Source organism: Pezoporus wallicus, unplaced genomic scaffold, assembly GCF_028554395.1.
Source record: "Pezoporus wallicus isolate ANWC-B61680 ecotype Strahan unplaced genomic scaffold, APGP_CSIRO_Pwel_v1 contig_2908, whole genome shotgun sequence".
NCBI classification, from domain to species: Eukaryota; Metazoa; Chordata; class Aves; order Psittaciformes; family Psittacidae; genus Pezoporus; species Pezoporus wallicus.
Genome location: NW_026642179.1, coordinates 3,986,820 through 4,013,731, shown reverse-complemented (window position 1 = coordinate 4,013,731; position 26,912 = coordinate 3,986,820). Strand labels below are relative to the sequence as shown.

General features: G+C 39.4%; 1 protein-coding gene across 6 annotated transcripts in view; it reads left to right on the top strand.

Moving 5' to 3' along the window:
* The window catches only part of CACNA1C (calcium voltage-gated channel subunit alpha1 C), a 481,717-nt gene that overhangs the window by 282,574 nt on the left and 172,231 nt on the right, over nt 1-26,912 (top strand). For all 6 annotated transcript variants that reach the window (XM_057428119.1, XM_057428116.1, XM_057428113.1 and 3 more), the window contains exons 4-5: nt 1,808-1,947; nt 9,260-9,399. In XM_057428119.1, coding sequence (XP_057284102.1) covers nt 1,808-1,947; nt 9,260-9,399 — 280 coding nt within the window. The remainder of the gene's footprint in view (nt 1-1,807; nt 1,948-9,259; nt 9,400-26,912) is intronic.

Sequence of the window (26,912 nt, the reverse complement as noted above, 5' to 3'; positions counted from 1 at the left end):
TACATCAATTAGTACCCATTCAGTTGTCAGCAGCAGTTGAATGAGAAGGGCAGCAGGTTCCTCCATTCTAGGAGTGTGCAGGGCACTGTGGAGCTCTTTTTTGTGGCCAAGACCATGGCTGGACTTCTGGTTGTTAGCACTTAAGGTGCCAATTCCTGTGCTAAGTAAAATAATGCACTCGCTATTTGTAAAGCTAGGGAAATAGGAGTTGCTAGTATTGTATGTTGCTGTTTTCTTCTCTGAGCTCAAAGGGACGGAAATCTTAGTGTGCTGACCTATCTCCATCTGGGACACTGATGGACAAATTCTGTGATGTGAGCACATTCTAAAGGTTTATGACAAATAGATAACTACAGAATTATACTTTTTATTTTTTAGGTATTCCCTGCACTAAGTACTGGGGAATGTCGCAGTTATTGTGAAAGCATTGTCTGAGGGGAGCACAGCAACATTTTAAAGCACAAACATGTGCCTACTACTGTCAGATGGAATTTCTCAGTCACGTAAAACAGCCTGTTAGTGTAAACATGCAGATGAACTAGAAATTGCCTTTTTTGATCAGTGGTTTGCTAGTGAGTTGTCAATTACCTGGAGCTGAAAGGAAGATGTTCAAAAGGGCAGCTGTGAAATGATGGAATGATTGTTTTGTAATCCTGCGTATTGTGTATTGCTGTACAGTATGAAAGTGTCATACATTCAACTGGACAGAAGGAAAGGGCAATTGCAGTTTGGCGTTGAAAAGAAAAATATAGTAGTAACCTGCCTGATTGTCTTTCTGTGTAAGCTGTAAGATATGTCCAGAAACGCCTAGGATGTTTTCATTTGTATTTAACTCAGATTTTTATCTCTTTAATGTGAACTTTTATTCACTTTATAGTTTAACCTTGTAGGGACCTTGTATCCTTTTGCTGTCATCTAGTTTTCATGTACTTGTTTCCCACTCAGCTTGCCACGCAGCACTTTGGTAACGATTGCCTTATACTGCAGTTTTCCTCCTACTTAGGTGGAGGTCCCTACCGTTTCTGCATCACTGCTATTCTTATTCCACAGTTGGGAGTAAGAGAAACCCCAGAAATTAGAGATGGTGAGCCTGTGTACTGACTCCAAAAACCTGCTTGCTTGTCCTGAATCAGACTGTACTGTCACTGGAAGTAATTCTGTTTGGATATGCTTAATTTCAGCCTGCATTTCACAGGGACATGCACATTTCTCATGAAATGAATAAAAGCCCCTAACATTAGTCATCCTGATCTGTAAATCATTTGCCACTAATATTCAGCCTACCTATTCCCTAGCAACAGAAAAGGGAATCCCAAAGAAGGCACAGTATGACACATGCATCAGTCTCAGGTGGGCTCCTGTCTTTATTTCTATCCATCTCTCTCAACAGTATTACATCCAGCTATGTTTCCTCTTCAGAGGTAGAAAAGGACTGGATGCAGTTCATTCTGATAGCTGGTCATATTTGGCAACATACCGTGTACAGAGCTGAGTGCTAGAATATGCCTGTTGACTTTCTCCCCATCTAGTTTACACAGGTCTGTGCAGTGGTCAGTCCCTGCCAAGGTGAGGGCACCAAATTTCAGAGCCTAACCAAGGTTTACTGCCACTGTCTTGTCAGACTAGCTGCAGGCAATTAAATTGTAGGGAGAAAAGCCCTCTGGCAAGCCATGCATGTTAGGTGTACCCAAGTGGTAAGTCAGTGAGCTGGAGGTTGCATGGGTGGACTGTGACAGAAGAAAATGTCCTTATAGGTGGTTTGTCACTCACACTAACCATTGTCTCTCTGTTCTCTTATCTTCCACAGGAACGAGTGGAGTATCTCTTTCTCATAATTTTTACAGTGGAAGCATTTTTAAAAGTAATAGCATACGGACTTCTCTTTCACCCCAACGCTTACCTCCGCAATGGCTGGAATTTACTAGATTTTATAATTGTGGTAGTAGGGTGAGTACCGACATTTTTGTCACTGAATGCACTGACACATGCGGATACTGTCAACCTTTGGGAGCATGAGGGCAGGTGAATGTTTGGCACGCTATGTATGGGTTGGAGGTTGCTGCTGTACATTATGTTCCTCCTATCACTGCCATTTTAATGGTTTGCAAGACATGGAAATTAAATTGCTTTTTGGGAACAGGGATAAAAAGAGGAAGCAGTGCAAGGCTGTCCAACTGGAAGAAACTCCCTCTGTCTGTAAACCTGTATGAGTATTTAAAAATAACATCTAGGTTGGATTCTTTAAGGTTAGAGTTGGATACCAAAGGAATTCTGCCATCATGTCAACTTTTACTGATGTTTCTTGTTCTCTTACAAACAAAAATAAGTTCTTCAGCTCAAATCACTGTTCTGCTGGTGATTTCAACACTTTGATTTTGACCCTTTTAATGTTTTAACGTTTTAAAAGTCTAATTTTACTAACTGCCACTTTGAGCTGCAACTCTTCCAATCCCCTTATATTTCTCTACATGTTTGTCAAGCTTGGCATTTAATTTATTTGAATAAAAGCAAAGTAAAACACCTTCTTTTTCTACCTAAAGGTAGGAGATAAGCAAGGGATTTGAATTGTGGCTGTTGAAGGGAAGAGGTGAAGGATAAACTACCCCTGAAGACAAAGAGAACGAGTATATCTTTGCCTGAGTAATTTGTCCCATCCTCCCACCACTCCATTGTTAAAGAATTTCATCGCCCACAAAACCTTGAATTTTTTTCACCTCTTTACCAAGGAAACCCTGCTTCAGCTCCTAGGGAAAACGTCAAAAGGGACACTTTCAGTCATCAAAGCCCCCTCGTAATTCCTGCCCTGGACCAAAGTCCGTCTAGCTTCTTAACCAATTTTGTGGTGAACCCCCAAAATTACGTCAGCAAACTGATGTGCACTACCCAATCCCTCCCACTTTCTATCATTACAGGGAAAAGTGGGTGGAAAGAGAATTCCCAGTGAGGGGGAGGGAGACAAGCTGGAACCTATTCTTAGTCTCAAGACCTCTCTGCCTCCACATGGGCATAACGCTTCTCCTTAGGGCAGGGCTCCTTTGTTCCTATCCGCAGCCAGAGGATCCCACAGCAAATTAGTAATTGGAAATTGGAAGATCCCCTGCCATTGATGTCCAATTCCATAGCTGATTCTGCCTTTGAATGCCCTCAGATATATCACCTGCTTGGGAATTGCTGCTTACATTTAAGAAAGATTGGAGAACAAAAGTCCTGTGAATGTGATTATTCTCTTTTAATTTTTATGAGAGACTTTTTAAAGAGAGGACACATTACCTCTTCTTCCATTGGAATGTAAAAGGGTAGGGCTCCAGAAATCATAGGGCAGCATTATATCTAGTTTAAGTATAGTCCTTTTCAATTTTCCTACCAGGCAGTTAATCAGCCAGATGATATTCAGACTGAAATTAATTCCCTTGCCAATGACAGAAGCTGCAGCTCTCAGCTCTTCTATCTGCTCTTGCCTCCAGCAGCTCTCAGTCACTAGATGGGGAACAAAAAATGTAACTCGGGAGGGATTACACGAGTATAATAAACATGGCCAAGACCCCAAGGTCTCTGTTAAATAGTAACAGTCTCAAGTGACAGATTCCACTTGAAGGCCAGATGGGTTCCTTTGATGTTTATCTGTTTAAACTCACTTGTACAGTACCACAGCCTAGGCTGGTGTGCTGCTTTTTCTCTCCACAACCCCTCTGCAAAATCTATGTGGTGATACCATCTGTTCCTGTTCTGCCCTGTCTTCTTTTCCATGGGGCTGTCTGAAATCCCCTAATGACATTATGTTTAAATTTCAATGTATTTGAATATTTTTCCAGAGAGGAAGTCCCATAGAAAAGGTTTAAAATAAATTTTAAAGAGAGAGAAAGGGAGGAGCAACAAAGCAAGTGCTAGTAATATTTCTATGTGGTGTCTTTTTCTGCCCATTGATGGAGCTGTTTGAGAAAGCTGAGTAATTTAGACACTGCTGTAGCACTGGATAGAGGGGTTTCTTTGGTATGTGGGGCAAAGGATGGTGTGGGACTCATACTGGAAGCCTCAAGTCTCGAAACAGCCATGGTAATTGCCATTTGTGCTTGTTCTGCCTTAGGAATCATCTTCATTTTCAATGATTGTCCTTGCTACAGAAAAATTGGAAAGGCAAGGTGGGAAGTAATTCTTCAAGTTGGAAGTTAAAGGAGCAATAAAAGACATGTCCTTTGTTTGTCCTAGATCCTTTGTTTATCTCTAAACCAATCTAGTACACACTGATTACCAGACATATCGTGAAGAGATAATACATCACAGCTGGCTTCCTTTATGTTAAAGTACGCAAGTCAATAGTGTAAGAGGATAACGGACATGTGTAAGACCAAGCATAAATTCTAGAGGGAAGTCTTGGTTTCCATAAAAAATTTTTATGACAGCGTGCCTCTATACTTACTTTCCCCTGCCTTCTGAAGATAGGTTTCTTGGTATCCAAAGGGATTTTATCATCAATGGTTCTAGCAAAGCCTCAGGAATACACAGCAGCAGCAGAGGGAAGCACTGAACACAACTGCTACGTTTTCTGGAGAAAGGATGCCCTTTAGACATGTAAGCTTGTAACAGCTTATCATTCTTGCAGTGTGGGAGATCTGCTTATTCATCAGCGAAGTTGTGTAAAGCTTGATTCTAGCTTATCTTTAAATAGCCTATGACACTGCTATAGCAGCACCATTAAACGTTGCTTTGAAGAAAAATGTCTGTGTGAGGGTATCAATCAGAGGCTTTGTGGATAAGAACATTATTAGTTAGGAGCAGAGATCACACCCCTAAGCTGCCTAATGAGGCACAACCCACAAACGCTAATGGTTAGTCAAATTGTTTCCTGCTTCCTCCAGTTTTACCGTTCCTCTTTTGGAAATCATTAGAACTTTCAGATATAACAGTGATGTCCTTGAGTATTAGGCTGTGTGATGGAATTTCTCTTGAGAGAAGCCTAACCTGACAATGTTGTGCTAGAAGAATATCTGTCTTTCCTGGCACTACTGTGGTTTGTCTGCCAAGCACAATCATTCTGCAAGGACCCTCCAAGCTTCTGCCAGAAAAACAGGCATCGAAATTTGAAAGGAAGTCTTAAAGAGGGATGATAAGCAGTGAAGGTATTTGGAAAAGATCTGAAATTCAGAACAGACTGGAAGATGTGGTCATGGTATATGTCTTTCTATGAGGAGTTTCTAAAGGGCAAACCTAAACATTTTCACACTCAAATTGCAGGTGAACTGTAAATACTGTGAGGGGAAGAAACACCCACCTTTTTTATTAGTATTTCATTATACCTATGAGGATTCTTTCAGCTGTGTTTTTCTGCTGTTTTTTTTTGTCTTAGAAATACGAGTCCCTCTGTTTTCTTTCTGTATTCTGGAGGCCCTTGACAAGTTCTTTTATGTTATAAAAATCAGTGTGCCCTGCCCACAGATGAAGAGATGAAGAGGAGCTTACAGCCTTATCATGCTGCTGCTGGGGTCACCTAGCAAAGCAAAAACTTTCAAATGTCAAAAGAGAAACAGAAAAATAGCAGCAAGAAAAACAGTGAAACTTGCTTTATACTTCACAAGTAAATGAGAAAGGAAAAAAAAAGGGTGGAGTGTGTCCATACATGCACATGTGTGAAAGAAATTTAATTTTTTCTTTATGGTTCATGTCTGGCAGATTAATTTAATTTAGGAGTAGTCATGTCACAAGTGAAGTTCAGAAATCAAGACACTGTTAATTGTGCTTCACCCCTGGAAAGTCCTATGTCAAATGAAAATAGGGCATGAATTTAGGCTGGCAGAAAGTAGTTAAGTGGAAGGAAATAAGATTGATTTCTGTATTCCTTTTTTTTTTTTAATAACAGCGAGATTTCCAGTGGCCACAAGAAATTACCTCTCTTGCATTTTTATATTGTCCAAACTTTGGTTTGTCTGTCAGCACAGTGTTCTCTCACACTGTGCTTGGAACATGCATTTCGGCTAACTCACCTACTGAGCAGAAAATGAAAGAACCACACCTCACTCCACCATGCCTACTGAAACCTTTTCCCAGAGGTTTTCATCAAGGAGCAGGTTTTACCATGTAAATATAGGGTTGAAAGACTCTGAACTCATGTTTTATATTAGTAGATTAATATCCCTTCAGCTCTTTTAGGTTTGGAAAAAAGTTTGATGAAAAACTTGAGTCTATAAAGCTCATAGAAATAACAAATTGTACATGGGTTGTGGAGTTTTTTCCTAATAGAAGATAATGGAAGGGGGGACCATCAGAAGCTTTACCTTTATTCTGTGTGTTATCATTGGTGCTATTTCTGAACAAGTTTTAACTCATCCCCTGGATCATTATGAGTTACAGCAAAAAAGTATGTGATAGCTGTAGCCTGTGAGTCATTGATGTCAGCCCATGGTCTAACTCAGGAGGTGGTAGGAACAATGAAGTAGGATTGGCAAGGTGTACTATAAATTTGAGGAGTGGAGTAGTGATTCAGTAGGACAGACTGAGAACAGTGTAGACCCCAGTACAAAAGGGAGAGAGAGTAAAATAAGTTAGAGAAATAAAAAGTTATATTGCATTAGTGAAAAGCAGGATTAGTACAAGCCTGGAGTAAATGCATTCAAGGCGGATTAGCCGCAGTAATACAATTCATGTTTAAATGTAGGTTTTTAAATGAGAAGCAGCAGGAATTACTGTGAATTATTCCTGAAGTACAGTAGTCAAATGACTGTGGGTACCTCAAGACAGCACATGTAGCATACAGTCAGTGCTGGAGGACACAAACAGGGCCAGCTGGCCTGCAGGGGAGCTGCATTAATCTGGGAAGGCAGGTTCCAGCTCCAGTGGACTGAGCTGTCCTACTGGTTGTATTTCTGCTTCTGAAATAATTTAGGACATGTATAGCTTTTCTTAGGATGTAGAATTCTAGGGCAGCCCATGGTTTGCTCATTGAATGAGTGACAGGGGAAATGCCCTTGGTGCCAGCTGTCAAGAGCCAGTGTTTGGCCAGACATGGGGCCAGTGATAATGGAGACCAGGATAATGAACCCTCAGACTTGCACAACTGCTGACTCAGAGCTCCTTGAGATTTCTTGTCTTCAGCATTGCAACAGAGCTGAAAAACAGCATAAGAAAGCTTTTGCAGTGAATTCTTTTGCCTCCAGAGGATCCCAGGAGACTAGGACTCTTGTATAGGTATGTCACTCATCATCTAGCATGGGAATTCTGTTGACTAGAAAGATATAAATGTTTGAATAAGAAATAGAGCACATTTCTAGAGCTTAATCACTAGCTTTCTGAAAATACATTAGGCCAAATTTGACCTACAGTGTTTCTATTATGAAGACCAGCAGAAAATTGCAACTGTGTAATTTGTGTACACAGCTCAAGAAATACATACATTCAAATAATTTATGTTCTTTTCATCAGCCCTTGTTTATCTCTAGCTGTGATATCTGTAGTCAACGCAGTATTTCTCATAGGCTCTGTTTTTGTCTTCTCTGCATCCTGCTTCTCAGTCTGCAACACCTACAAGCTCAGCATCCAACCTCCCCACACACAGTTTTTCCCACGCTTGTTACCTAGTTGTTAAATCTTTCTGCAGTGCTTGAAGTTGAGGCTTTGAATAGATCCAGTTAGGAGTTCCTCAGTCACAGCTGACAAGTTTTATAAGACTCTTTGTATGAAATTAAAAAAAAAAAAAACACCAACTCCTTAAGAAACTGATTTTGCATTTGCACTGCCCTAATCCACATTTTTGTGTGGATTTAGTGCTGGGGAAAAGTGTTGGCTTAGATGCTTCCGTAGAGGAATCCTCCTTTTTCTATCCATGGCAATCTCCCTATGTTTGTGTCCAGCCCTACTGGTAACTTTTAACTGGAGACAGAAGGCACACTGGAGCTCCTTGCGAAGCAATCAGGTGGCTCAGCCCCTGCTTGCAGTCTGGGGGCTCCATCTGCTATATGCCAGTCAGGGTTTACAGCCGAGATCCTGACAGAGGCACTGCAGACTGCAAAGTCTGAGGGAGAAATCAGCCAGGGCTGAATCGAGGCCACCCTACCCAGGCTGTTTCTGACATCCTAGACAGCTTCTTTCAGGTTACCTGTGGTATCTCCATGGCACGCTATGGGCAAAGGGGCCTCTGCCACTCCCAAGCAGAGTGAAAAAAGCATTTTTTACTGGAACAGCTTTTAACCTCTACTGAATTTGGCTGCATTCATGTTGATTACTTCAAGGCTGAAAGCAATGTCATTAGCAAATTCATGAGGAATCCCTCCTCCCCCAAAGGTACTAATGTTTTACCAGAAAAATGGAAACTGCTTCCTGAAAGCTAATCTATTATATCAAATCCTTATTAACATACAGGGTGAGCTTCAGCTCTTTAACAGAACATACTCTTTTCTGCTTTGCACTGCCTTTTCAAATGTGCTCTGAGTGAGACATCTTCTCCTTAAAGCAGCTACTCCTACTAGCCGAGATTAAACATTGAGTGGTGTAATAAAATATTCTAATAATAAGACTCCTACAGTTTGGCACTTTCTCTAGCCAGTGCATCAAGGGATTTACAAATGGATACACAAGCACATAATATGAGCATACTCATTTATTTGCACTTTGAAGGATCCCTGAGATTTACACAATGTTCTACCTGCAGTGACCTTGGTGAATCTTAAATCCTCGTGAAATGAGTGACAGGCAACTAACGATTGGATTAAATATGGAGATTTTTTTTTTCCTCAGAGGGGATTGTTGGTTAATAAAGTTGTACTTTCTTACCTATCTGCTCAACTCCCACTGATTATGTCCAGACCGATAAGGACAGCATGGAGCTTGCCTTCAAAATCTGACTCCTGTGCCCTGCTTTTGGTGACCCTTTAAATTCAGCACAAGGCATTGCCAGAGTGGTCATTTTGAAGTACCCGACATGCCCCAGCACCCAGGGTAGGGAGTGCACCTCCATGTGCCACCAGGCAGGCTGATTGCTGTGGTAGTCTATAGCTGGCTGCGAGGATCCATTAGGCTGAAGGAGGTTCACGTCATGTTTACGTCTGCTCCAGAAACAAGTGTTTTGTAAGTGGTATAGACTTTACCATTAGGCTACTGCAGATGGGAAGAGTCTGTCTCTCCTCCACCATATGTGAATGTCGACTGAGATGCGTGACGCTCTTCACAGGTCTGTGCAATAGTTTGGGTGATATGATGATGATGATCTCTGTTCCTGTTTAGCCCAAGCCTTGCTGTCTGCCTACAGATTGTTTCCTCTTTCTTTTTGCAGGCTTTTTAGTGCAATTTTAGAACAAGCAACCAAAGCAGATGGGGGGAATTCAATAGGAGGAAAAGGTGCCGGATTCGATGTTAAAGCACTGCGGGCTTTCCGAGTATTACGTCCGTTACGGCTGGTGTCTGGAGTTCCTAGTGAGTAACATCATTAGTTTTCTTTTATGTACGTGTGTGTTGTGGCATGGGGCAGGAGTAGTTTGTGTAACAATTTTGAAGGTGGAGCTTGCTGCAGATTATTTTTTGGTGTGTGTGGAGACCTTTTTTCAAATTAATGTGCTCATAATAAATGTGATATTAATCCAATGACCAAACAAGAGCTGAATGGGAATGGAAATTTCATGGTATGTCAATCTGATTGTGCAACTTTTTTAAACAATGAAAGTGGGAGATCCAAGATTTTCATGATTACAAGCAAAGATCCTTTAAATAACTGTGAAGTCACAGTACATTTTTGGCATTATAAATACTTGACCTAGATGGAAATGCTGTATGGCCATTTGTTTTGGGTTTGGAGGGAGAAGAGCTTTTTCATTAAAATTGCATTTTCTTCTTTGCATGTGATGTTCTGATGAGGAGCACTGGGAACAATTTAGAACCAACAGGACATAGGGCAATGGCACAGTCATGTTCTCTGTTAGTCTCATTTGCTTAAATTATTTGTAATGGCTCTGAGAAAGTCCTCAAGCAGCTTTTTATAGTCCAACATCCATTTTCTTATTTATAATGAAGATAAGAGTAACTGGAAGTCTGGTAATTCTGTTGTGGAGGTGGAACATGAACTTCATAATGTGATAGGATTTTATCATTTTGCTTGAGAGTTTGTTATAGATGGGACCCACTGGCCTTTTGAAGAGAGGGTTAGTTGAAAGCTGTCATTGATTTCCATGTTTATAGCAATGAGAGATGTGGTTAGCAGGAGAGGAGTTAATCTTTTCCAGAATAGCTGTGGAGAGAGCTTTGTTTATTTGAGGAGTTTGCTTGTTTGATATCTTCAAGTACCTCTAACCTTAGTCATTTGAAAACCTTGAGTCAAGTTACCGTAAACTCTGTGAGATCAGTTTAAAAATCATGATTTATTTATTAGGTAAAAGAAGTGGGAGGTTCTTTTTCTTTTGCTTGTTTTCTGACCCACTAGGTTATATTACAGCCATGTTTGCAGGCTTTTCTCTACACCCATAAAGGGTCGAAACTTTTTAAGTGAAAGGTGAGAATCTCTGCAGGAGGAGGTGAAGCACTGATAGAAGCAAAAAATACTGAGGCAATTGACATCATTATTATTTGGTCTCACGAAGCGCCATGCTTGGTAACTGGTCTGCAAGGCCTCAGCTTGTGCCCAACTTGGGGTTACTTTGGACATCAGTGAGTGAGTAGAAAATATTGAACAGTAAATGCTGTCTGTTAAGCAGCTGAGGACATTTCCCTCTGATACAGAGCTAACATCCAGTATTCATGCCACCTCTGTTAGGTGTTACTGCAGTGGGTTGTTTCATGTAGATAATTACATGTGTATCATGTAATACCTTCAATCTATGCAGGAGGTAGCTCTGCTTTTGGCCAGAATTGTCTCACGACAATTTTGGCTTTCTTCGTATTTTATCTATGGTCTTCAGCCTACAGTGGCATCCACTTAAGGTTTTGTTGCTCATTCCTAGTCCTTCTCTAAGTTTTTTGACACTTCATAGTTACATGCCCACTCTATGGTAAGGGAATGGTACTCAAATTTAAACATCTATGAGCTCGAGGGTCTGTGAGATGCTGCCTATGCTGGGACACGCTCTTGGAGTTGTTCTGACATAGGCTGAGCTTAACCGTGCTTATAGTTCTTGCTGTTTTGGAGAACATGTGTTGCCTAAGTGAAATGAGGTTTGTTAATACTGTTCAAGTCTCTTGACTAGTGCTCTTAGAGGACTAGAGGAGGCTGAGGAAGCCAAATCTGACACGGTTCATAATTTTATATGCATACATGATTTTGATCCCAGCATTGACTATCTAATAGTACACTTGTGGCGGGTTTTCATCAAGAGAAGTATTTAATTTGAACCAGAACAGATCCAGGGAGTCTGGTACATGCTAAAAAATATTCAGTCTAGACAATGAAATGCCAGTCCAGTGCAAAGTAGGTGAACCATCAACTTTATCTGACAGACACCCTCTATTAGTCTTTATGGCTCTGACTAGGGACATATTTATTCAACCAGGTTTCTTTGGGGCTCATATGGCTTTTAGAAAGCCTGCTGAGGTCTGGAACTAATACAGCCTCAATCTTCACTGGGCATTTATTAATTGTACAAATGCCTGTTGATTAGCCTAGATAGATATTATCACATCCATATGTATTAGAGTGTAACTTTTCTCATGAGGCCTTTTAGATAAGATTGCCTAAGCTAACCATAAAAGTACATTACAGGATTACGTTATTACATAATAATAAGTTTAGAGGTTTGGAAGTCAGATCTCTGGGTCTCATTAAAGTTCTGTCTCTCAGACATCATAAACACCAGTGGGTGAGTTACCAATAATGAACTTGCAGTGTTTTGCTATCCATGAAGAAATGCCTTTTGTTTCCTTTCCCTTCCAAAATATAGTAGACTTTTCTACTGAGAGGAGACAAACTCCATAGATTTGTCTTAAAATTATGTGAATGTAACATGCACTGCAATTTGTCTTCAGACTCTAGATTTATGCAAGTGTATGCAAGTAATATCTCATTAGTAAGAGGGGACCCTCTGGGGCCATTGGCAGCCACCTTCTGCATGGAAATCCCAGCATCTGCTGCTTGACTTGGGGTCCAGATCTAACTACCACTATTTGGGGGAAAAAGGTGCAAAACATAATGATTGTTATAAACTAAATTTATGAAGCACGTGGTGAATTTTTGCATTAAAATATTAAACTCATCAGTATTGGGAAATAGGTTGTCTGAGGTGGATAGATTGGCTTGCAGCATGGAATCATTTTTTCTGAGTAATTTTTTTTCTCTCTGGCTCAATCTTAGGAAATAATCCAATTTAAGAGGGACATCTCTTTGTATTCAGGTTCAGCGTTTAAAGACCTGTTTCAGAATCCAAACAGTTTTGACGTACATATGATTAGAAGTAGGGGAAAAACATATGAATTGTCCTCTAAAGTAAATTACTAGTGTCTGCACTTTGCAGATGGGGAGACTGAAGCAAAAGTTCAAGGTTTAACACTTTCAAAAGTGGCTTCTAATTCTATGTCTCTCGTTGGCTACCAGTGCTAGAGACCTGGGTATATGAAAGCTTTAGATAGATGGGTAGCTTTAGATGAAGGTTAGCCTCGGATCTGAGAATGCTTTTTCTCCAAATCCATGCTTAGTTCCTTGGACTTGACTGTCTTTTGTCAGAAATCATCTCGGTGAAGAATTCAGGGACTGTGCAGCACAGTAACAGGTTCATCTGCAGGCAAAGTTGGTTCACCCACAGGCAGATGAGCAGAGCTACCTTTGACAATCTTTGTAATGACTGAACTGTCCTAGGCCTCAAATTACTTTAGTCAAAATCAAAAGGGTTTGAGGTCATGAATTCAGCAAAGTCTGAAGACCACATCTGGATGACTGTCATGGGCAGATAAATATTTCATAATCTTCAAGAGAACAGATGATACTTTTATTCATTGTGGTTATATGGACATTCACAAGACCACTTGTCATGAAGAAGGAAATAGACGTTTCGTTTAAAAGATGACATGTCTTATCTTGTACCTGCGTCTCAAAAACAATTGTAGCATCATGAAAGAAGCCTTCAAAGGCACTGAATTTAAGGTCTTTGTGTTCCCATTACACCTTCAAAAGCTGGTGTTAAATATTTACACATTTCCAAGGAGCGCAATAGGGATTGATTTGTTTTGATATGATTTTTGTAATTTGAGTTTCTTTCTTGTAAACTTTTTTTGGAGTGAAAAGTACAGGCTCTGTTGTGACTATGTGAGGTGCATGGCAGAGCAGTAGATTAGATACATCCCACAGCTCTCATCCCAGTGATGACAGTTGCTTTGTGAACAAAATAAAATTTAAAACAGATAATTAAGCAATTCTTTTTTGCTGGGTTTTTTCTTGTTTGTTTTTTTTTTTTTGTTCTCCTAACTCTTTTTAAATTCTTACTGCTTCTGGAAAAACGATCCACTCCCAGCCTCTTTAGCCTGGCATTAACTTGTAAATTAATGGTGAATATTTTCAAAAGCACATTTAAGTTTTGCAGTGGTAAGTCACTTTTAGAAATTAGGTGTAAGCACTGTATATCATTGATACACAGGCCAGGCTTTACTGTTCAACTATTCTGTTATTGTCAGACTAATGTAATTCTTGTAGTGCATACTTTTATTTTAGTTGCTGAAATAACTTTACTGCTGCTGTACTGATGCAATCTCCTTGTAAAAGAAACTTCACATGTGCATCAGAGCACCTATCTCAGTGTGACATTAGGATCAATATGTTGGTTTGAGAAAGGAGAGAGAAGGAAAACAGTTCTCTAGATGGACATAAGCAGACAAGTGCAAAATCAGCATGTACACCAAAACTTAATCACTTTAGCGACTGGTAACTGTTACCTGGTATCCTTTGGCAGGAATGTAAAGTATTGCAAAGCTTGGTAGGGACAGGATCAAGTGAGCCCTTTTGTATTAAGAGGTTTCTATTGATCTCTCTTCTATCACCATTTTACATTATTACATATTTTTGAACTTGCTTTAAGCATTTTGTGCTTGAGGAGGGCAAAAAGAAACATACATTCAGCAATGAAGAAGCATGATCCAATAAAAAAGAAAAATCAATTGCTTAAAAAGGGGCAATCAGTTACTCCCACTCATGCTAACTCACGCCTATATAACTTATTAAATTCCATCTCTACCACCTTTATGCATGCAGCTCAATTATACCGCCTCATACATTCTGTTCATCCTCTTTATGTTGTACTTTGTCTTCATGTAACTATATTGTTGCCAGTAGTTATTGCCTATCTGATATTTGACAAACGTAATTTATACACTCTCCCAGGTATCTTGAAAGCCATATAATTTGAGTAGATTATGTGCTCTATACTTGCATTTTCAATGAGATCCCCTGCTGACCAGCCAGATGGACATGGGCAGAAGATTGTTATATCCTTACAAAAGCTAGAGAGGAAACTTGAGTGTTCCACCAGAACAAAAACTTGCCATCTTTTTTCTTTTCTTCCCTTTTTTTTTTTAAAAAAAAAAGAACCACAAAAAACTAAGCCTGTGATGTGTTCAAGCTTCACTTGAGTCTCATGGCAGGAGAGATTTCTTAAAATAAGTCACTAGCCCAGTACTTACATGGTCTACTTGAGATGCAACGATTGCGTAACTGGGAAATAGAGGGTATGAGAAAGATAACCTAAGCCCTTCTCATGACAGCGCAATGTCTTTCTGTCAGTGAAACAGCAACGTGTAACTGACTGAGTATATTTTTTTTTGTTGTTAAAATGAAGACCAGAATTTTCATGCATGAATGCCTAGAGATTATTACCTTTACATATATTTAAGTCAGCTAACTAAAGCAACAATTTTTTTATAACAGTGCTTTTGCAGAAGTCCATGATTGCTCTGAGTTCATGTGAAAATTGGATATCTTCAGACAACATAAATAAAAAATTTAAACATTTTTAGATTTTGTTCCACCTGATTACAATTAGTCCACAGTTGCCCTGAAATGCTCTTCTCTATTAAAATTTACAATGATTCCTCAGTCTTGGCAATGTTCTCTACCTTGTATTCATTTCAGTGTTTTCTCATTACCACAGTCATCTTCCATCTTTATACCAAACTTTCTGGCGGAATGTGTAGGAAAGCATCCTGTCTTTACTTGCAATATCCTGATAGATCTGAGCCACTCAGGTCTATCTATATGATTCCATATTCACCACATAGAGTGGTGAAGATGAGAAATAAAAAAAGCCCCCGAGGGCTCTATGGGAAGAGTAATGCATGAGGAAAGTTTTGCCTGTTTGAGAGATGCTGGACTGGCGAAGCCATCCAGCTGGGTTTGTTGTTAATTTGTGGTATTGTTGTAGGTGAAGAAAGGAAATCCCAGGGGTGATAGGACCAGATTTTTTTCTGTCTAGGTTTTGTTTGTGTGGAACACTGCCAAGTACATTGTGCATCAGTGTTTTGGAAGAAGTAAGAGAAAAAGGCTCTCAAATACTTACAAGGTGTTTAGGCTGTAGTCTGTATATTCCAGTGAAGATTGTTCTTAACTCTGACTGGTAATATTTCTTTTGTTTTCCTTCCCTTTTTTAAGGAATATGATCTAATTTAATAATTTCAAACCATAGGGGAATTTTGTTTGTACAGTCTCATAATTCAGAGACACCCCCCACTGAAAGAAAAATGTGGGAGGAGTTCTGTAACAAAATAGTGACTTACAGAGTTTGAGACAGTAGGGATATGTCAGACTCACCATCCTCATAACGTAAGACTAAGCAAATCCTCTATCTCATGTTTGATTTGAGGACTCTGAATTCATTGTTGAGTGATTTATAAAAAAATGAGGCATTGATGCTTGTTGCCTATCAGAAGACCTCTTAGTAGTGTGAGCTAGAAACTAGTACTATACTGATGACATGGTCTTCAACTGCACCTGGTTCAGATCAGTTTAGGTGCACCTAACCAGGGGGTAACAGACATAATTTTTTCTCTCCTGTATAGTCCTTGCAAAGCTCAATTTGTCTAGAGGACAAATTGAACTCGGGTGTAATCAAAGCATCCTTGGAGCCACTCTACCTGGTGTGTGGAGAAGGCTAGGCCAGTAAATATGCATCCAGCACCATGCAGAGAGCCTAGTTCTTGCTGCAGGCACACTGCTCCTGAAACCTTAGGTTCTGCCTGTACTGGGAAAAGCAGGGAGAATGAAATGGTGATTTGTTTTAACTACCCTCAAATGTCCTCTCCCAGGGGAAATCTGCTGTTCTCATTTGTAGTATCATGTCAGCTTGGCTGTGCCAAACACTTTACTGGAGGGTGAGAATGAGACCTATAGCAACTTTACATGCTGTTAGTTACTTCTGTATCTCAGCATATATCAGTAACATTTGCCTTACTCCATCCTCAGCAGCTGACTGGCCTTTCTTTTTCCTCCTCGGGTGGTCAACCTATGAAGGAGACATTCCCTTACTTTCCCAGTTCCCCTACCAGACTATTTACAGCATCATTTGAGAGTTCTGAAGGTTTTGAATGGCCTTTGGGTACCCATGAGACCTGCCTGCTGATTGTGATGGGGATCACCATGTTGGCACAAATACAGAGTGTGTTTTACCCAAATGGAAGCAGAGCGACTGGCAACGCAGAGGGAAACCCATCTGGGCTGCTGCACTGTGGCAAGATATTGCTGCCTGGGTGCAGAACCTGGTGGTGAAGGTACGCCATGTAGATGCTCATGTACCTGACAGTCTGAAAGCCTTGGAAAAGGAATTTGAACCACTCTGAAACTGGATGAAGGACAAAGCTCTAAAAAGCAAAATGTAAAATGCTGCCATGGGAATTGGATTAGGGGAGCTTCAGAGCAGAACTTCTGAAAGCTCCTGTGGTTGCTCTCCTGCTTGGGCTTGCCAGCTACTGAGACAACATAGCTCAAGCTATTGTGTTGATTCAATTTTTCAGCCACTGAAATGAGCACACCCAATGCAGTTATTTAGCTTGCATTTGGGATTTATTTGTATTTAGTGCACAATCAAAATTTTCAACTGTAATTTCTCATTGTTTTCTGCACAGCCCAAGAAAATTATCACCACTTTATATAGCTGAGGAAATTATGTAATTGAGGTAATAAACACAGAAAATTCAAGAAATCCAAAATGGCATCTCTTTTGAGAAGCATGCGTGTTTGGAATATGGCAAAGATATATGAGCTGTTGCCTGCTTGAATAGGTTGAATAGCACATAGTAAATCTGAAGTTTTAAGCAAATGCTAACTGGAAGTCAGTAAGACACTTTATTTTTTTTAAATGTGTATGCTTCTGATAAAGTATAGTTGACAGTCATATGTTCTGCACATGATTTGTGTTTATACACTGGTGGAGCTCGGGGTTTAAATTTACCCTCCTGATGCATGTGAAGTTATGGTATGAACAGCATACCAGTGGAGAAGTCTGGCTTGCCTTCAGTGTGAGGAGATAGGAGAAGTGGCCTAATCAAAGCTTCCAAAGTGTGAAAGGTCTGTGTGCAGGTACAAAAGATTATAGTAAGATGGAGGAGACAATATATACTTGGTATTCTATTGTCACCAAATCTATAAAATAAAGATCATTGCCAACAGAGGGACTGCAAATACATTTGGGCAAAATTTGGCTTCCAAATCTTATTTTTGCCTTAAACTTTGTTGTTGTTGCATTTAATAACATCAGCTTTTGCCAAGTCCAGTTCCTTTCTTTTCTCTTGAGCTCTAAAAGCTGTAGGAAACGTGCTCTCAAGCAGATTTCTTATGCTCTCCTTCATTCTTGAACAAGACTTCTCAACCATCTGTACCATCGCTCCAGCACATACAGCACCGTGTGAGGACAAGTTGCACCACCTTTCCCATGTCATTGCCTAGCTGTTTTTAATCTCAAGAGGCAAATTTGTATTGCTTTCATTAAAATGGGAAGGGAGTGGAGAAAAAAGAGAGAGAACAGTCTGAACCAAATGTCCTCATTAAGCTTATTTCTTCATAGTTAACTTAAAACTCTACACATGCTTGCAAGTCCTTTTTTTACTTAGGTCACTGTTACTCAAGGGAGTCATTTTATTCCAGTGTAGCATCTCCCATAGGTAAAAATCATTCCCATGAGTAGGGCTTACACAATCGGGACCTAAAGCATGTTTCTTTGAGTGGTACAACTTGAAGAATGATGTAATTTATGGCAGAAGAGGTTAACTCGGCATAGCAAAAAGGGATTTGTCTCAGTAAAGAAGATTACTCACAGAGCCACAGACTTCTTGTTGTAATAAAGATTTCTCTCATATTTAAGGAACGTCAATGAAAACAGAGAAATATTTATTATTTGATCTTGGCTACATAGCTCTTTTAAAAATAGCATTAACTACAAATGTACCCAATAACTGTGTCAGCCTTTATCCTACCAATTACCATGCTTGCTGGCACGATTATTGAACATGTCTTCACAACAGAACAAAAATCCCAAAACCGTAATGTGGGACCACATCAGAGTGTAGGCAGTCCTTCCAAATGAAGAAAACAAAGCCCATGCTGACATCAAAGAGCAGACACGAAGATAGTAAAACAAATCTTAGCTTGGTTTAGTAAGAGGTTTTCAGAAGTGCTCTGGATGGATCAGACTTCCTTTATAGCACCTGTTTTTTTTGTTCTTCAAGTAATGCTCAGAGTTCCCATTCAGAATGGACATAGGGCAAAGCTTAGGGTGAGACCATGTCCTTAAGATGCTTGTCCTAAAGCATCCGAAAAATCTAAGAATGCCATCTGCTGTCTCCTAAGAACAGGTAGCATTGTTGTTTAGATATGCTTTTGTCTGGACCATGAAGGAGCAGAAGTATGTCTGCAGATTGTAGCTAATTGGTATCAGCGGGAGTGTGTTTGGTTCGCAGTTGCTCACTTGTAATTGTTGGCTGTTGCTGTCTCCGTGATGGGTGGGTGAGCTAAGATATTGCTGTTACTGATCAAAATAATAAGAATATGATCTATTCTGGTTTCTTCTTACTTTCTCTCCAAGATGACATCTCTGCTACATCTAATGTCATCCCAAGCTTACATCAAACGTCGTTTCATACTTTGATTCCAATTGGCTAAACTTTGCATTGCTTATTAATTAAGATCTTGTTCATTTTCTCTGAAGTGAATGCATGTCTATTAATTTGTTACTAAACTGCTGGGACTTTTTAACATGCCTGAATCTTTCTTATCCTGTCTAACACATGCTGGGTAACATTTGTCTCAGAAGTGGGACACAAGAAAGTTAGTGGAAGAGTGTTTTGCTCAGGACACAAGGCAGTACATGGATGTACCATTACTGGCATCATTCGAATTAATTTTGTTTGTCCTGGCCTTCCAAAAGCAGTGTTAGCTGCCTGTGGTCATCATTGTGACTTTTTCGCAAAGCATTATCAAAATACCAGCAAAGCAAAGAGCAGCAGACCAGTCAGATTGTTCTCTCAACCAGTGAATACATTTGAAGTCTCCTGTTTAGTCTCCAAATAATTATTTTTTTTACAATTATGATCTGAATTTTTAATAATATTACATCTGTGCAAGCACTATAGGAGAAAAAGACCTCCTCTCTGAACTGAGAGGAGGCAAATATGAGGAAATGTATTTAAAAATTCCAGTGGCTACACAAATCTGTTTGAGACCTTCCTTCTTCTCTTTAATCTAGCTTCTCCAAAGTCAGCCTTCTAAGCAAAAGCAGCTTTCTAAGTTATGTCTGCTTGATATTACTGTGCTAGTTGAGAACACAGGAATATTGGCTGGGATGAACAACTAATAAACTTTTCAATGCTTAAGATGTTCACCGATGGAACAAATAATTTGTTGTTCTGATCATGGGGAAATATTGACCAAAGGTAAATTATATCCCACCTAACCTGCCCAGTCTCTTAACATTTTATCAGTTTTCTTTCTGCCAGGAAAAAAGGAAGGAGATCAGACATTTTCTTAATTTCCTTTTTTCCCAGAAGCAAATCCAATTCCTGTTTAACACATGTAACAATAACCTATCCCATATGTGTTTTTGTTGCAACTATTTTTTTCTGACTTGTCTGAATAACTATGCCTCTTATTTTTTTCAGTTTTAGATTATCTTCTCCTGGTTTGCCCTGCCACATCAATCACAATTCAGAAAACATCTGCTAGCCCTCTGCAAAGAATCTTTTTTTCAACTTCAGTAATGCTAAAGCAGCTCAACATTTCCACATCAGGAGCATTTTTGACTTGAAATAGCATGTGGAATAAAAGAAATAAAAGAAATTTTTAAAAATTTATTTTTGTCCCTTTTTTTCATAAGGCTTACTAAATTTTATTTTCTTTAGTAGTGGATCTATAGAAATTAACTTTCATTATTAGATTACAAAAACTCTCTAAATTTTCTTCAAGTGTCTCATCTTCTAATCTGATACCATTCTTGCAGAGGGCTCCCCTTTTTGAAGGCAGTAGTATGCACCTGGTGTGAGGACTGGGACTTATCAAATGCTATGTATCTTAGAAGTATAATCTGCTGGGGTTTTTTCCTTTACATTAGTGTTACCACATTAAACTAACAGCCTGGATGACATTTCTGTCTTCTTTTGCATTGGCTGTTGGGTTTAGTGATTTTTAATTTTGTTTTCTGCAATAACTGTTGTTCCTTCTTGTTCAGCACGTTCCTGCAATTGATTCTCATAAATTGTTGCTGTGTGTTGGTTTTTAGTATGTATTGGAAGTTACCAAAAGATAAGTTCCTTTTAATCAGGTTTCATGTCTTGGTCGGAAATCAAACCAATATGTCCATGCATCTATACATGCTTTAACTGCATACAAGATTTCCAAAGGCCTGTTTTAAATCCAACAGTTCGGTTGTTTATTATAAATAGCACCCAAGAGAATTTAGGGTTGAGTATCACCCTTGCCCCTCACAATATAGGTGAAAATTTAACTTGAACTTTAGCCCATCTTTTTCTTTTCACATTTCAGTGCTGAGATTGTTATTCACTTAAGGTCATTACTTTGGAGGGGGCCAAGTTCCGCTCAGATTTATATTAGTAGATTTTTGTTTCTGTAAAGAATTTAATTTAGCTGTTCAGTTTGCAGCAGGATGGCCTTATGATTCTCTCTTGACAGCTTATTATATGTAAAAAGAAATTAAAAATAAATAAATGCTTAGTTCCAATGCATTCCAGCAATACATACACAGTCTGTACAAAAGTCTTCCAAATTGTGCTAGTCATAAAGTTACAAAGAAAGTAAATATCAGTAAAGTACCATTCTTTAGTCTAACAAATACATCTTTTGAAAACTGCAACCATTAATTTTTCTGTCCAAACATAGTGGAGCTCCCTAGAGAGCTAAAGGAGGTTTTGCTTATTATATCAGAATGTATTTTTTCCCCTAAAACTACTTTATTGTCTGCAAGCAGAGTTTTAAGTATAATCAGGTTTATAAAACTCAAAAGCAACAGTCTTGCTAGTGTGGAAAAGAAAAAAGCTGGAGCTTCAGGTATTTGAGATTGGACTGATTAACCACTGAATAAATCAGTTCCTAAATTCAAACTCTTCTCTTAAAATTAAGAGTCAAAGTGATTCATGTTTGTCTGGCCATGTCTTTTCAAGGATTTTGGTGTTGTACCATGCATTTTCATTAACAGCATTTTTATTTGTTTAAAAAGAGAAATCAAGACACTATTGTTGATTGTATTGATACAGTTGTTTGTATCAAGACAGTAACACAGCAGTAATCACTCATTGTGTAATTCACATTAAATCTTTCATTACCTGATTAGGTAATGAAAGATTTCTATTTCTAAGTTCTCAAAAAACTCCTGAAAATTTTATCAGTTATTTTGAAAATGTCATACTGTGTCTTGCCGGGTCTTAGTCCCAACTATGCCTATTAAATACTATTCAAAGTTAAGAGGTGAAGTGAGTTTTCTTCTCCAGAGTTATATGGCCTGTGTTTGTCATATACAATGCTGCACTTCCACATAGATAGCCATCTAAAGAGAAGGTTTTAGGGTTTATCAAGTATTTTGTTGTACTTTTTCTATCATGAGAAGGTAAAACAGTGTAGCTCATGAGTATGCCAGTTGATGGGCTTGGAGTATTTAACCGCACCAAGAAGAGCAATTTCTGTCATCAATATATTTTTCTCCGAGTACAACAATACTGTAATATTACCACCCCTGGATGCACTTTAACATTGCATGATCCCTGTTAACGTTTGTTACCTTGCTAGCTATTACTTTTTCTAAACCCCTTCACAAATAATAAGCTAGAGAATCAGGAGAAATAGCTCCGACAACTGAAAGACTTTGTAAGAGAGAAAGGACTATTTAGCAATGAACAAAAGGGGCTAATTTCCACTTACCTGAGGAGCTATGAGGATAAACAGTAAAAAATAATGCTGTTATGACCCTGAGATTTGGGCAACTTTACAAAGGTATTTGTAACCCAAAAAGTCATTAGTCCTCCAGATAAATGCTGGTACACTCACAATTGAGACCCAGGTGCTTTGAGCCCATTTCTGTTACCATGGTGCTTTAGCACTTCCAGGTGCCTTAGTTCCTTGTTTCAAAAACTGCATCCTTAGGACACAGTAATGTGTGTAGTTATTCCTCAGAGCTGTATGCAAACAGCACTTGTCATTCTGAAACAAAGTTCTTTCATCATTGTCTCATTTCAGAGGTTACTTAACTATTGGTCTGCGGGGTGTTCATGTTCACTTGACCAGACTAAGGACGCTGCAGCATTTTGACATGTTCCTATACAAGTGTTCTGACTGAATGCAGTGGCACAAGACTAGACCAAAATTTGTGCCTGTACTGGAGCTTGAAAGACTGTTCTCTTTCACAGCTGTGCTTAAGCATGGAGAAATTAAAAAAAGTAGAAGTGCGATGGATCATTTCACTGAGAACTGGTGCAGTCTTCTGGCCAGGCTGCATAGCTCTGTAGGGAGATGAGCAAATAAAAGTTCTTCCTGTTTGTGATCCTTCACAGTAATTAAGTATAGATAAAACCTTTACAATGAGTCCAACAAGATTTTTCTCAGAGAGTCCATGATCATCCTGTCAGCAGAAAGATCAAAGTTATTTCCTGGTAAAGGGTGACAGCTGATCCTTGCTGGCCCAGGAACTTCCGGGGCTCTTCTTGCATGCCCTTTACCTGCCTTACTTTCAGCCCATCTTAGGAATCTCTCTCTGGCAGTGAATACTTCAATTCATTCTTCCCCCTCTCAGCATAAGACTACTTTATAGCACACTGTGGTCTTTGTTTGCAGCAACCTCAAATTTAACTTACTGAACTTCATTTGTGGTTTTGCTCAAAATGGTCTTTTTCTCTGTCATGTGCAGTTTTCAGTAGGCAGCTAGTTGCAGCTTTTCTCTCCACGGTCCTTCTCTATCAGCAAGTCCCTACATGGGAGGGACAGTACACCTTTGTGGTTTTATATTAAAAAATCTGTAGATCTTTCCCGACCATTCACCAGCTAAGCTAAGCTAAGCTGAGCTAGTGAATGGCTGGAGAAAAAAGCTGAGCTTGTAGGAGCTACCTAACGTATTGTGAATGGAAAGATGAGCAAGGTCCTCTAATCAGCAAGCAACTTTTTAAGAAAGTGAATGTTTATGTACTTTGGACAAAAAGCCATTAAAAAAGGTAAAGCCCCCCAGGAGGGGAAAGGGATGCTTGTATGAGTGGTAGTAGAGGTTTCTTTCAGTAGAGAGGTAAAAAGCCTAAGTCAGTGCATGCATTTATCCAGCCATTCTCCTTAGGCATGCAAGAGATGGGCTGTGCGGCCACCGTGCTGAGGGGCAAGCTGTATTGTTTAGCTAAGTTAGGTCACTCTGACAGGCAGAGGATACTGAAGATGAATTTCTTTCCAAGAGAAAAAAATCCAGAATAAAGGGCTTGGGTTTGTTGTGGTTTTTGGTTATTTTTTGTTCTGCTGTTCTTTTCTTGCCTCAAAGGATGAGGGCAAGGGTGGTATTGAAAGACTTCACAAATATAAAACAATTGTATTCACATACACATGTTCATTTGTATGAGTCTCCTTTTGTGTGTGTGTGTGTATTTCAGTTTGAGAAGTCAATGAAAACATGATTTGAAAATGGAGGAATGAGAACAGTGGGAGCAGATGCCAGAACTTTCTTTTTTCTACTCATTCGAGCACATGCTTTTGAATTGTATGTTTGTATATGTTGAAATAGCATTACCTACTCCAAAATAGTAACTGTTCAGCTTGAAAAGTGTCCTCCCTAGTTTTTCTTTCACTTCAGCTAGATTCCTGTTCTGTGTCGTGCCTTTCCTTCCTATTCTAAGACCTTTTCTATTATTCTTGAAATAGAAATGACATCTGCAGCCCCAGAACATTGCACTACACCCACAGAACTTGCTTTATCTAGCAATCTGCCACTAATATTTTGAGACTCCAGCAAGACAGTAAGGACTACCTCTCCAAATTTTTACTGTACAGCTGTCCTTAACTGAATTGTGCCATATGAGTTCCCTTTGCAATACCGGTGAAGAAAGTCCTCAATGTTTTCCCTCGCAAATCATTGCAGATGTACTTAGCCAAGATATCGTACCATGACTGTGGACCATTTTATGGTAGAAATGTCTGTTGTTTTCCAGGCTTCCTTTAAAATTGGAAAATTTCATATTTATGAATATTTTTTTTTCATTTTTCTTAGCTAATGCCTATGTTTATTAAATGATAAATGTGCACTTTGGGGAATATTACTAGTTATATTGCTTGTGCTTTGGAAATAGAGATAACTGTAGTGACAGTCCCTTAGTATAGCATCAGAAATAAATGTGATCTGTCGGTAGGCCTAGCTGATGGCTGGGCATCGTGCATAAACTCTACTGCTTGAGTGGTTCCCAAAAGTGATCTGACTCAGGCACTGTGCTGAGTCACAAATCCTCCCCTGCTTCCTCCTTGCTTACAGAAAGTAGTAGTTTTCTTCTGAACTATATTAACAGAAAAATAATTACCTCCCACATCCTTGGCAGTGGCTTAAGTATGAAAATCTGTGTGTGTTTGTGTGTGTATCAGGAGGTGGAGGAGGGATGGATGGAGTTGAAAGTCCATCCCTTTTCCTTTTAGTCCTGCTCATTCCCAGAAGGTCATTTGTATGAGACTGTGCCTGTTTATAACTCCTGGTTCAGGCAATGCCATGATGTAGGCAGCTATAGCGCTGCAAAACCAATGAAGGAGTAGACTTGGGGTACGCTTTCTCTGAAGATCTGGGTTACTAATATCATGAGAAAAGGAAACCACCGTGTCCAGCAAACCAAGTTTCATCCAAACTTGAAAACACATGAAAACGTAAGATAGGGCTGTGCTTGGAAAGTCCCAATATTTTTTTCTGAGACCAACCTAGCATTACTTTCCTTGGATATGTTCCACAGCACAACAACGCCAAGTGCATTTTAGCAGCTGGGTCTAGTGCACTTTTTTTTTTTTTTTTTTTTTTTTTTTTTTTTATGACATCTTTGCTGAGCATTGGTTGGAATCCAAAAAAGCTTGTAAGTACACAGTGGGGTATGTAGGTAATCCCATTGCTTTAGGTGCAGACACTTACATGCACGGAGATAAACATGTTCTTCAATAACTGCCTGAATTGATGAGGCAGCAACCAGCTCTTCTCATGATTGCCTTTCTGAGAGGAAAATGCAGCATCATATAATACCTCTAAAACACCTGCAGTATCCCTAACAGTATATTTCCCATAGCTTTGAAAAAGATCAATGTTGCTTGTTGTAATCTCTTTTTCTTCTTTCTTCCATATTCCCTGTGCTTCCCAGTTGTACCCTAAACCTTTGGGTTGATGCAGTCCTCTAGAGACTGAAAAGGGCTTGACCTAGTAAAAAAGCAATGTTGTTCTCATGTAGTAAATATTTAAAACACTTTATCAGTGTAAATAAACACTAAATTCTGTGAGCCCAGGGAGTGGCATTAATGTGTTTTCTTACTGAAACATTTATGGAGCCAGTGTCAGCCAACAAAATGCAGCCAAGAAGTTTTTTTTTTAAAGGTAAGCTGAAGAGCTTTCAAAATAAATATTAAGAGCTGTTTAAGATCTTCAATTATTAACAAAAGAAAAGTGTAGGCTGTAAAACTGCAAATAATCCCTTTTGTGGCACTCTCCCTAACCTCTGTGCGGTTATCTTTTTGTCCAGCCTGGAGTGAGCCCCTCAAGGCAGATGCTGTGCCTTCACAGATATTTGGAGTGTCTAGCACATGGAGAGAGCTTCCACAAATTACTAAGTAATTTTAGAATACCGAATATTTGAAAACCATTTATTTTTATATTTACTGCCAGGGTGTAATTCAGGACTCTGTGTTTATGGTTGGCCACCGATGGTATTGCCAACCCCTGTAAAGCAGTGTAAAAACGCAGTTCTTCGCTCTGCTGTGGGAAGGCAGTTACTGGCATCACCTTCTTGGAACCCAGGGGCCGGCTTTGCAGTCTGATAAGGTCACTGGGCATTCTGATTTAATTATGATTATAAGCTGCAAAGCTCATTGCTTGGAGTGCAAGCCTTACCTCCACAAGGGATAAAATGCCAAAGGTGTACAGTGTGCAATGGTGTATTGCAAAGGGCATCAGGCAAGTGGAACTGTAGTGCCCTTGTATTGTGAACACCCGTGTTGGATTATATCTGCTTGTCACAGTGTGCAAAGATTAAGAGCATGAATGAGTTGGGACAGAGAAGTTTAGTTTTTGGGGTTTTAGCCGGTGGCGGGGTATGTGGTGTAAGTTCAACTGGCTTTTTTACCTCTGCAGAGGGAAAAACATGTAAAAATGTGTAGAAGGCCTCACCATTGGTTAGGAAAAGTTTTGTGACTGCATGTAAGGGGATGGTTTGTCTTCATTTACCCTGATTAGAAGTGCATCTAATCATCCACAGACACTGCACCACTCAGATTTCAGAACACAGATTTTGAAGCATCCCTGTTTGTTCCACCTACCCATGGT